Raw genomic sequence first — 10,946 nt, 5'->3', positions numbered from 1 at the left:
AAGCTAACCACCCTCCCCTCCTCCCTTTAATCATTGCTTGCAGAGGCAATAAAGTCATTGCTGCTTCACAGTCATGCATTCGTTATTCATTCATCACACAAATAGGGAGATGACTACTAAGGTATCCCAGGAGGGGTGGTGGAGGAGGGAAGGAAAATGCCGCACAGCACTTTAAAAGTTTACAACTTTAAAATTTATTGAATGACAGCCTTCTTTTTTTTGGGCAATCCTCTGTGGTGGAGTGGCTGGTTGGCCGGAGGCCCCCCCACCGCGTTCTTGGGCGTCTGGGTGTGGAGGCTATGGAACTTGGGGAGGAGGGCGGTTGGTTACAGAGGGGCAGCAGTGGCAGTCTGTGCTCCAGCTGCCTTTGCTGCAGCTCAACCATACACTGGAGCATACTGGTTTATCCTCCAGCAGCCTCAGCATTGAATCCTGCCTCCTCTCATCACGCTGCCGCCACATTTGAGCTTCAGCCCTGTCTTCAGCCCGCCACTTACTCTCTTCAGCCCGCCACTTACTCTCTTCAGCCCTCCACCTCTCCTCCCGGTCATTTTGTGCTTTCCTGCACTCTGACATTATTTGCCTCCACGCATTCGTCTGTGCTCTGTCAGTGTGGGAGGACAGCATGAGCTCGGAGAACATTTCATCGTGAGTGAGTTTTTTTTCTTTCTAAGCTTCACTAGCCTCTGGGAAGGAGAAGATCCTGTGATCATTGAAACACATGCAGCTGGTGGAGAAAAAAAAAGGGACAGCGGTATTTAAAAAGACACATTTTATAAAACAGTCGCCACACTCTTTCAGGGTAAACCTTGCTGTTAACATTACATACATAGCACATGTGCTTTCGTTACAAGGTCGCATTTTGCCTCCTCCCACCGCGTGACTACCCCCTCAACCTTCCCCCCTCCCTGTGGCTAACAGCAGGGAACATTTCTGTTTAGCCACAGGCAAACAGCCCAGCAGGAATGGGCTCCTCTGAGTGTCCCCTGAAGAAAAGCACTCTATTTCAACCAGGTGACCATGAATTATATCTCACTCTCCTGAGGATAACACAGAGAGATAAAGAACGGATTTTGGTTGAATGCCAGCAAACATACACTGCAATGCTTTGTTCTACAGTGATTCCCGAGTACGTGTTACTGGCCTGGAGTGGTAAAGTGTCCTACCATGAAGGACGAAATAAGGCTGCCCTCCCCGGAAACCTTTTGCAAAGGCTTTAGGACTACATCTAGGAGAACCGCAAATGCCAGGGCAAAGTAATCCTTTCACATGCTTGCTTTTAAACCATGTATAGCATTTTAAAAGGTACACTCACCAGAGGTCCCTTCTCCGCCTGCTGGGTCCAGGAGGCAGCCTTGGGTGGGTTCGGGGGGTACTGGCTCCAGGTCTAGGGTGAGAAACAGTTCCTGGCTGTCGGGAAAACCGGTTTCTCTGCTTGCTTGCTGTGAGCTATCTTCTTCGTCCCCAAAACCTACTTCCGTATTGCCTCCATCTCCATTGAAGGAGTCAAACAACACGGCTGGGGTAGTGGTGGCTGAACCCCCTAAAATGGCATGCAGCTCATCATAGAAGCGGCATGTTTGGGGCTCTGACCCAGAGCGGCTGTTCGCCTCTCTGGTTTTCTGGTAGGCTTGCCTCAGCTCCTTCAGTTTCACGCGGCACTGCTTTGGGTCCCTGTTATGGCCTCTGTCCTTCATGCCCTGGGAGATTTTCACAAAGGTTTTGGCATTTCGAAAACTGGAACGGAGTTCTGATAGCACGGATTCCTCTCCCCAAACAGCGATCAGATCCCGTACCTCCCGTTCGGTCCATGCTGGAGCTCTTTTGCGATTCTGGGACTCCATCATGGTCACCTGTGCTGATGAGCTCTGCATGGTCACCTGAAGCTTGCCACGCTGGCCAAACAGGAAATGAGATTCAAAAGTTCGCGGTTCTTTTCCTGTCTACCTGGCCAGTGCATCTGAGTTGAGAGTGCTGTCCAGAGCGGTCAGAATGGAGCACTCTGGGATAGCTCCCGGAGGCCAATACCATCAAATTGTGTCCACAGTACCCCAAATTCGAGCCGGCAACGTCGATTTAAGCGCTAATCCACTTGTCAGGGGTGGAGTAAGGAAATCGATTTTAAGAGCCCTTTAAGTCGAAATAAAGGGCTTCACTGTGTGGACGGGTGAAGGTTTAAATCGATTTAACGCTGCTAAATTCGACCTAAAGTCCTAGTGTAGACCAGGGCTTAGACATGACCCTGCATTAGGGACAGTGCAAAGTAGCCCTGCCCCACCAGCAATACTGGAAACATTCTCCCCAAGAGAGACAGAATGCCTCCCAGTGTTCAGAGGGAATGAACCCACTGCAATACCTCTTTAGGAGCTGTAGCATGCTCTCCATCTCAAGGAGGCTGGCCAGCTCCACTGGCTGCCATGAAAGAGGAGGGTGCGGTTATGGCAATACCTCTTTGGAATGCTGTGCACCCCCAAGGAGTAGTTAGGGGATGAGTCATGTGCTTTCCTCAGACTGCATTTCTGCCCTGTCGTTAGGCAGACTATCCAAAATGGGGAGAGACTCTTTACTCCCTTCCTCTTCTATTCCCCCACCAGCTGCACAGGCATATAAGGGCCAGGGAGGGAATCTAGAAATGTCCAAAAAAACCCACCCACCATCTCTTCTTCTGAGCCCACTTTAGTCCCCACACCCTCTTTATTTGGCTGACCCCAGATCTTTTTCTGCAGCTTCTTGCCCTGCTTTGACCATTAGGAATCTGAACTTTCTCTTTTTCAGTTTCACACATTTTTATTTAGCCTGGGACAAATCCAGCATCACTTTTATCTCTCTTGTTCCTCTATGTCCTTAGTTTACAGCAGGCACAGCCAATCTACAGCGCTTGAGGCTTTAAAATGTGGCCATTCAAAGGCTTCTGTCTTAAGAAGAAAATGTGCATTTGATTCCAAACGGAAAATGTGTCCTGTGGGTTTTAGTGGGCCTCCATTTTCCACTTCTCCTCCTGTGACAAATGGGTAGGTCTCCTCCGTCCCTCTCTAATCCAACCCTGCAACACCAGTCCCGGGGGTGGTGCTGGGGATAATCCCTGGAGGGGCAGAGGTAGGGCTGATGTGGGGTGCCCAATTAATTACTAGTCTGAGGGGCACAGAATGAATGACTTTGAATTTTTGGGTTGGGGAGAAAATGGAAGCTTGACATAATAAAAAAGCATTTAATACAAACCCATATTTTTAGCAGGGGCCATGTGGGAGAGATGTCAAAGCTTTGTCTGCTCCACACACATTAGGTATGGGCAGGAGGGGTTAAAAAACCAAAAGACAGACCAGAAAACACAATATAATCATTTTGGGGCCAATCTCTTGAGTTTTGGTGAGTCTGACTCACGGTTTTTGAACTCTTGGGTTTGGCAATACTGCAGATTCAACGGGAAATTAACAAATTGGTGTGTGTGTGAGGGGTAAACAACTCCAAAAGTCATATTAAGAGGATAATAAGTCAAGACAAGTTTTTGTATTGGGGCTATAGGATAAATAGTTAAAGTATTGCGTGTGGCCTGTTGGTCCTTTTGAAATAATATTTTGGCTCTCAGACCGACAAAGTCAGACACCATTGGTCTACATAATGTCTGTAATTTGGTGATGTTATGCCCTTCTTTGCCCTCTGCTTTTCTGGGTCAGGCACTTAGTTCTAGGAGGATATTTTTTGCAGCTGATCCTTCCTTTCTCTTTAGTAGGGGTGTGTGTGTTTTTTTTTAAACCTGTGACTTGTTGCCAATATTTTACCAAAGATTCCCCACAAAATTTCCCCCTTTGCCTGTGACAAACCCCTTGTACTGGGGCGAGTATGCTTGTAGGGAGGAGGGGTAAGAAACGGGGAAATCTTACTTGGGCTTCCCTTGTAAACAAAAGCTCTTTCTCCTAACCAAGCAAGGAGGCAACACAAAGAGGTATGGAGTGATTTTGCATTTGGTTCTTGAAAAATATGGGGAGCATACTGTGCTAAATATGCGTACTTTCAAACGTTGCAGGTGGCCGTACAGTCACCTTGGCAGGGGCCCGGGAGCTATCCTCATCTTGGAGATATTCCAGAAGCAAAGAAGGCGTTTTACAGACATCGCTTCTGTGCCAGCCCCAGGGACAGGATGTGGCCGGCAGGCTGGCGGAGCAGCGTCCAGAGAGCGGGGGTGGGAACGGTTCCATCGCCCCAAACTCCCCACCTCCCGCGCGGAGGCGGCGCTTTCACCAGGGGACCCCAGAGCTCCCTCCCGCCGCACGGCCCCGAAAACAAAACCCTGCTCGAGCCCGTGGCAGCCGGTAAGCCGACTCCGATTGGCTGCGGATTCCGTTTATCTGGTCGACCAGCCAATCAAACTCTCTCCCTCCCGCCGCACCAGAGGCTTCAGAGCCGGAAAAGACCGAGTCGGTCAGCAGGGCGGGCCCTCGGCCCGTCTCTGAGGGGGAGCGGCCCGGCTATTTAATGAGTGACAGCCCGACACCCCGCTCACACGGGAGCTCTCGGGGCGCCAGTTGGAGCCGCTGCCGCCGGCTGCAGGCGGGCACCGCACTGGTCGTGCCGGGTGGCGGCTTAGCTCCTCCTGCTCTCGGCCAGGTAAATCTGTTTTCGCTGGGCGGGAAGATTCTCTGAACGCAGCCAGCGGGAGAGACGGGGGGACCTGCTGGTGCAGAGGAGGGATTTGCGGGCGCAGTCGAGGCTGGTGTAAATGGACCCCCCCCCCCTCCCGCGCCCATCCAGCTCTGCCAATGCACCTCCATAGTCCTGGGCTCTGCGCCCTCCCAGGGGCTCGCCCCGAGCCCGCAGGCGAAGCCTGGGCTGGTGAGGCCAGCCTGCGGGGCGGGAGGCTGGTTTGTAGGGTCTCTCGACTTGTGATGTGAGTCAGGAATTGAGGCCCGCTATACAGGAGCACGCGGGCTCACCGATCAGAAGTTGAGGACTTGTGGCACCTTAGAGACTAACCAATTTATCTGAGCATGAGCTTTCGTGAGCTACAGCTCACTTCATCGGATGCATTTCGCTTATGCTCAAATAAATTGGTTAGTCCCTAAGGTGCCACAAGTCCTCCTTTTCTTTTTGCGAATACAGACTAACACGGCTGCTACTCTGAAACCGATCTGAGGAAGTGAGCTGTAGCTCAGGAAAGCTCATGCTCTAATAAATTGGTTAGTCTCTACGGTGCCACAAGTCCTCCTGTTCTTTTTGCGATCAGAAGTTGTAATTCTCAGCGCTGCTGATCGATCTCTCTCTCTCTCTCTCTCTAGCCACTTGGGACAACTTAATTTCCTCCAGGGCTGTTACTGCCCTGTTGTTTGTTTGTAAAAAGGAAAGGAGTACTTGTGGCACCTTAGAGACTAACCAATTTATTTGAGCATAAGCTTTCATGAGCTGCAGCTCACTTCATCAGATGCCTGTAGCTCACGAAAGCTCATGCTCAAATAAATTGGTTAGTCTCTAAGGTGCCACAAGTCCTCCTGTTCTTTTTGCGAATACAGACTAACACGGCTGTTACTCTGAAACTTGTTTGTTTGTGTTCACAAATGAGAGATGTGAGCTGTGCCGTGTAAAGGATGGGGCAGCAGGTTGGTGCTTGGCAAATAGCATTTTAAAAAAGTGACTTTGCTAAATGAGCAATCTCAAAGGTGCTGTTCAGTAACACCTTTGTGAATGGGGGAGTGTTTTCAGAAGAAATCTACTGAATGCCTTTCAGAACTTGATTTTTCAGAGGTGCTCAGAGCCATAATTCCATCTGGTCAGAGTGGGAGCTGCAGGTGCTCAGCACCTCTGACAATCCTGCCTCAAGACAGCATTGTGTTCAAGGCTGTGCCAGTCTAAGAAGTTGCCATCCATGTACAATAGTTACCTTTCGCTTCATTGTGAGGCACAGCCGAGTATACTGTTCTGCTGTAGGCCTGATCCTGCTGTCCTTCTGAAGGCTAAGGTCTCTTTGACTTCAGTGGGACTGGTGTGCGCATCAGGTCTGCAGGACTGGGGTCCGGTGGGTGCAGTCTGGGGAATAAACAAAAGTTATCAGTAAAAAATATTAGGGGGAATACATGTAAAGGCTATCTGAGAATGAAACCTGAGCATTTTGCAGTGGCAACTTTCTTAACTAATCAAAGCGATATGATGTTGAAAATAGGCTGAAAAGGTGGAGTGGGATGTGAAACCATCTATGAATACTTGAAAGGTGCAATATCCAAAGAGGAAAGAATCTATTCGGTGTGGCACTATAGGGTATCAATAGCAGGGCATTATGAAGGGGGAATTTTGAGTAGACGTCAGGAACAATTTTATCAGACTGAGATCAGTTATACTGGGGAATATTCTCCCAGGGAAAGTGGTGGAAGCCCTGGCTTGAGTCACTTAAAACTTAACTGAACAAAGCACTGGCCCTGTGGATAGGCAAAGGATAAAATTTTCAAAAGTGTCTAAATCCTAGTCTCAAAAGTGACTTAGGCACCTTGTAAATCTCAGTCTAAGAGGTTAGGTAGGTTTGGGCACCTAACTCACTTAGGCTGAAATTTTCAAAGGTGCATGAGTGACTTATATGTCCAAATCCACCTAACTCCTTTGACTGGGATTTACAAGGTGCCTAACTGCCTAAATAGCTTTTGAAAATAGGATTTAGGCTTATTTGTCGCTTAGGTAAGTTTGTTAAATCATCCAAGGTAACGTTTTCCAAGGTTTCCCGTGTCCTCCCCGTCTCTGACTTTTATGACTGTCAATCCTAATGCTTTCAAATTCAGCTACTTTTAAAAAAAAATTTAATTCTGATAAAAGATCATCCACTTTAACTGAATCTGAAAAGTGCATAACTTCACTTGTGACAAATGGTAGTGTTGTGTATTTAGATACTAAATATACCTATGTGCTTACAGAACTGATCTGAAAATATTGGAGAAGTCCACTGTGGCTTATTTTGTGTTGGTATCTCTTCATAGGAAGTAATGCAGTGGCATTTTAACCGAAGGGAATAAGGAGAGAACACAGTTTTGGAGAGCTTACAAATGCAGTTTAATTTTATTTCTGTTTCAGATAGAGGGCCTGATTCTCCTTTGTTCTGCACCTTTTGTTAAGTGTGTCTAAAATGCTACCAAATCAGAATGGCAACAGTGATGAGCCCATTTGACCCAAATGTGTTCAAATCTCTGGAGTGGGAGAACTGTGCAAAAGGCATGTTTGCCAGTTACCTGGGCAAAATTCTGCATTTGTTCATGTAATCCAGATAATTGCAGGTGCAGAATACTTCCTGAGCAAGCACAATTACCTGACTTTCTCTAACCAGAGCAGAGTTTTGTCTGCACCACTGATGAGTATGCACTCTGCAATGCACAAACCATTGACTTTTAGTCTCTTTATGGCATCTGGGATGTTTTGTGTGTGAGTGGTTTCTAAATGAACAGCATGTAGCTGGGCACAGAGGGAGCTTTTGTTAAGTGGATCTTTTCTCCACTTTCTGTCATTTCCCCAGTCTCCTTCCCTACAGGTAACATTGCCTACTTCACCCAGGGAGACAGGATAAGTGGCTTCTTCTCTGGGAGACAATCAGTAGCTTCCGTCTCTCTGAACCCACATGTAAGGATGTCCAGGATCTTGCTCTAGAAAGCTAGAGTCATCAATTTCTTACTCAGCCCCAGGAGGTGGGGTTCAGCGGCTTGGTTTTTGGTTCTTCTTTCTCCTTCACTTCCCATATAGGGGTTTCTTAGAATTATGAATTGTTGATTGTTCCTCTGTTATATTGTCTCTACATTCTATCCCTTTCTAGTCCTGCTGCTATAACTTTGCTTCATTCCATGTTCGCTTCGGATCTCTAGTACTGTAACCTCCTGCTTTGCAATCCACCTCTTTCCCTCATCCCACTACAGCTACATGACTCCCAAGATCATATTCACTTTCACTGCTCCAGCCACATCACTTCTCTTCTCAGATCCATTACTAGCTTCTATCCTTCAGCACTAAGTTCAAGCTTCTCAGATCTGATTCCCCACTCTTGTCACACTGGTTTAGTCCAGTGTAACTTCATTGGCTTCACTGTGTAGCAGAGTGGAACAACAAACCCCTCATCTGTAAGATACCGCTCCATCCTTACATCTACACCCTAATATAATTCTCTTCCTGACCCCAGTTGCTGCTTAAACTCCTCACGCTGGGCTTTGTGTCTTCTACCATGCTGCCCTCTTCACTTGGGACAGGCTCCACGTGTGTTCAACCCACTTCTTCAATGAAGTCTTTCTACATTGGCAATATCCCCTTTATTGTTCTTGTTTCCTACCTGTATCATATTCGTCTGTAAGCTCTTCAAGAGAGTGACTGTGCTGCCTAAACAAGTCTCTGAAGAGGTGGGGTTAGTGGCTTCTTGGAATATCTGGGAGGCAAGCAGATTTCTCTTTTTCTGAAGTGCCCAATCTGTATCACACACAGCTGAGAGGTAATTCCAGCCCAGGCTGATAGATTCACAGTAGCTCAGTGCAAGCATGCTAAAATAGGAGTGTGGATGTTGCGGCACTGGTGAAGGCTTGGGCTAATTACCAAAGCTCAGATCCAGGACATTGCGTGGGTCTGAACTTGGGTAGCTAGCCTGAGCTGTAACAGCCACAATGCTATTCTTTGCGCACTGTCTCAAGCGGAGCTAGTGTGATTCTGTCTGCCTGGCCTGGGAGGCACATGCCCAGCTGCCATGTAGACCTACCCAAAGAGGCAAAGTTGGTGACAGCGTTGGCATAACTATCCTTTGGTGTGGTTCCTTCCTGTGCCAAGACTCTCACTGCCTTTTTTTTTTCCTGCAGATAGCTTCATATTGAGGTCATAATGTTCTTCTGACGGCAGCTCCAATCTCTGTGCCTGGGGGTTTGTGTAAGTGGAATACATTTGCAATAGTTCAGGTGAGGACAGTTACTTCCATATGTCACTCTAGGTTTTTTAGCTAATTCAGTATTGTGCTGATATTTAAGGAAACATATTTCCGCCCTTCTCCTCTAAATATAATTACAAGAATAGTGGTCCAAATCTTATAGATTATTGCACTGAAGTCCATAGTTATGCCCAAGACAAATTTACCTCTGGGTGGGTCTGTCATTTTCCCCCCCACCAGCTCTTGGTGACTTTTGTTGGGCTCCCGTGGTGCCCAATTCAGAACTGATGTAAGGGGGTGCAACTTTCTTGCCTTTCTGGTCACATCAGGTCTGAATTTGGACTTGTAAATCAGTTGATCAGTTCCTGTGGATGATACAATCTTTTTTGATCTCGACAATAAATGTTCAGTATTTAGACAATGAACCTTCTATATAAACTGTGGGCTCTTTATGAGGTTATAGTGCTATAGGAACTTGCATGGTGTTTTGCTGTGGGCCGCATATTTTTAAGTCTCTGTGGGAGGAGACCACTGAAAGGAAAGTGCTTTTTGCCTTTTTTTTTTTTTTCCTCCAGAGGGTGAAATACTTTGTGGCATTTTTTTCTTAGAACACTGCGCTCTCAAAGAGATGGCTTAATACTGTAAGCATCTTGCTTGCAATTTATGGAGTCACAAGCTTGAATCCCATCAGGGTTGACTAAAACTTTCTACAGTACACACCTGATTTCTATGAATTTAGGGAGTGTGTGGAGTAGGACATGTTCAGATGAGATTCAGAAAAAAGTTCTCCTGATTCTGCATGGAGACTAAAGATCTGTAGCCCTTTCTGTAAGAGCAGCTGTTTTACTCTGTGACCTTCATCTTTGTTTTCCCGTCCCACTTCTTTTATGTTTGCCACGTGTCCATCTGGCTTCCATTCTTTGTTGAAGACGCCTGTAGGTTTCCTGTAAAATCTGATGAGCTTAGTATCAGATTGTGGGTTACTACTGAGGAGCACCTCTCTTGGGAAAACCTCACCCAGCCCTCTCCCTGAGAGGGAGCAGGCAAGCTGCCTTCACTGGCTTGCTGGCTACCAATTGGTCAGTATCTCCTCCTGGCTCCTCTAGGCCCTCACAGCAACTAGTTTTGTTGGTAGCCATGCCTGTGTGGGTTTTCCTTGAGCTGAGGGGTGTCTGGATGCTGATGTCTTCAGCCGGGTGCTGAGAGCCCGATAGACCCCATCGCAGATGCTTTGTAAATAAGGTAAAATTGTAAGATCTTTAGGACAGGGACTGGTTTATGTATTTATTTTTTTGTTCTGTTTCTACCGCATCTAGCGCAGCGAGGTCATGGTCCATGACTGAGGCTTGTAGGTGCTATAGCAATATGAATAGTAACCAAAATGAACTGTGTAGCTGGAAGAAGTGCTTCATGGTATCATTGTGTTATGTCTGTATGCTTTGTTCCATGATGATGGTTGAGAATTCTAGCACACTGTTCGGTGGGATCACACTGTTGCAGTCAGCAGCATCAAAACACTGATTCCGCTCAATAATTTAGCTCCTCTGAATAGCTGATGAAGACCTATTCTGCAAAGCTGACATTGTATTTTGTGCTGTTCAGAATGCAGTGGAATGCATGGTCCCTGGCCCACACCATTCATAATGTAAGATCAAAAATGGCTGGAGACTTTTGGGGTTCTCAGCTTGAGAGCCTTAGGGGCTGAGCACCCAAAATTCCAATCGGTGTTCATGGGAGTTGCAGATGTTCAGCACCTCTGAAAATCAGGTCCCAGGTATCTCAAGCTGGGCACCCAAAAATCTGTGGCCACTCTGGAAAATGTTAGCCTGACAGCACAATCCATCTCTCACTGCAGAGGATAGATTCCTGTTGATGAGGCAACAGATTAAAAAAAAGAAAATGTGCTGTGCTTTGATAGCTTTCCTCTGGATGTTAAAAATCAATAATCCCAAATTTGCCCGGTTCTGTACAAGAAATGAAAAGGCTATGGACCCTGCATGAACATCTTGCAGTCTAATCCATGGACACAAAGTAAATGAGATTTACTTGAAAATCAAGAGGAAGGAATTACCAGAGTGTCTTC

General features: G+C 47.0%; 2 protein-coding genes across 8 annotated transcripts in view; one reads left to right on the top strand and one right to left on the bottom strand.

The window, feature by feature from the left end:
- Window positions 1–537: 537 nt before the first annotated feature.
- LOC140906272 (zinc finger and SCAN domain-containing protein 29-like) lies at window positions 538–1,858 on the bottom strand. Its single transcript, XM_073329905.1, has 2 exons — window positions 1,316–1,858; window positions 538–727 (listed from the first exon to the last, which is right to left on the bottom strand). The coding sequence occupies exons 1-2, from the start codon at window positions 1,845–1,847 to the stop codon at window positions 576–578; spliced, it is 684 nt and encodes a 227-aa protein (XP_073186006.1). The 5' UTR covers window positions 1,848–1,858; the 3' UTR covers window positions 538–575.
- A 2,525-nt stretch (window positions 1,859–4,383) lies between these two features.
- The window catches only part of BPGM (bisphosphoglycerate mutase), a 110,110-nt gene continuing 103,547 nt past the window's right edge, over window positions 4,384–10,946 (top strand). For 5 of the 7 annotated variants that reach the window (XM_073319511.1, XM_073319502.1, XM_073319494.1 and 2 more), the window contains exon 1: window positions 4,384–4,605. The gene's annotated coding sequence lies outside the window, so the exon portion shown is untranslated. Of the gene's footprint in view, window positions 4,606–8,798; window positions 8,895–10,946 lie in introns of all 7 variants that reach the window. The other 2 variants (XM_073319484.1, XM_073319520.1) reach the window with 2 other exon arrangements.

The sequence above is a fragment of the Lepidochelys kempii genome, chromosome 1 (genome assembly GCF_965140265.1).
Source record: "Lepidochelys kempii isolate rLepKem1 chromosome 1, rLepKem1.hap2, whole genome shotgun sequence".
Classification (NCBI taxonomy): Eukaryota; Metazoa; Chordata; order Testudines; family Cheloniidae; genus Lepidochelys; species Lepidochelys kempii.
The sequence above is the reverse complement of the archived record's forward strand: the minus strand, read 5'-3'. Positions and strand labels throughout refer to the sequence as shown.

Bases quoted from the DNA above. Each gene is read 5' to 3' on its own strand.
- LOC140906272 (XM_073329905.1), bottom strand. From the start codon at position 1,847: ATGATGGAGTCCCAGAATCGCAAAAGAGCTCCAGCATGGACCGAACGG. The intron at 728-1,315 runs GTGAGTGTACCT...TTTCTCCACCAG, and splicing joins AGGCGGAGAAGGGACCTCTG to CTGCATGTGTTTCAATGATC.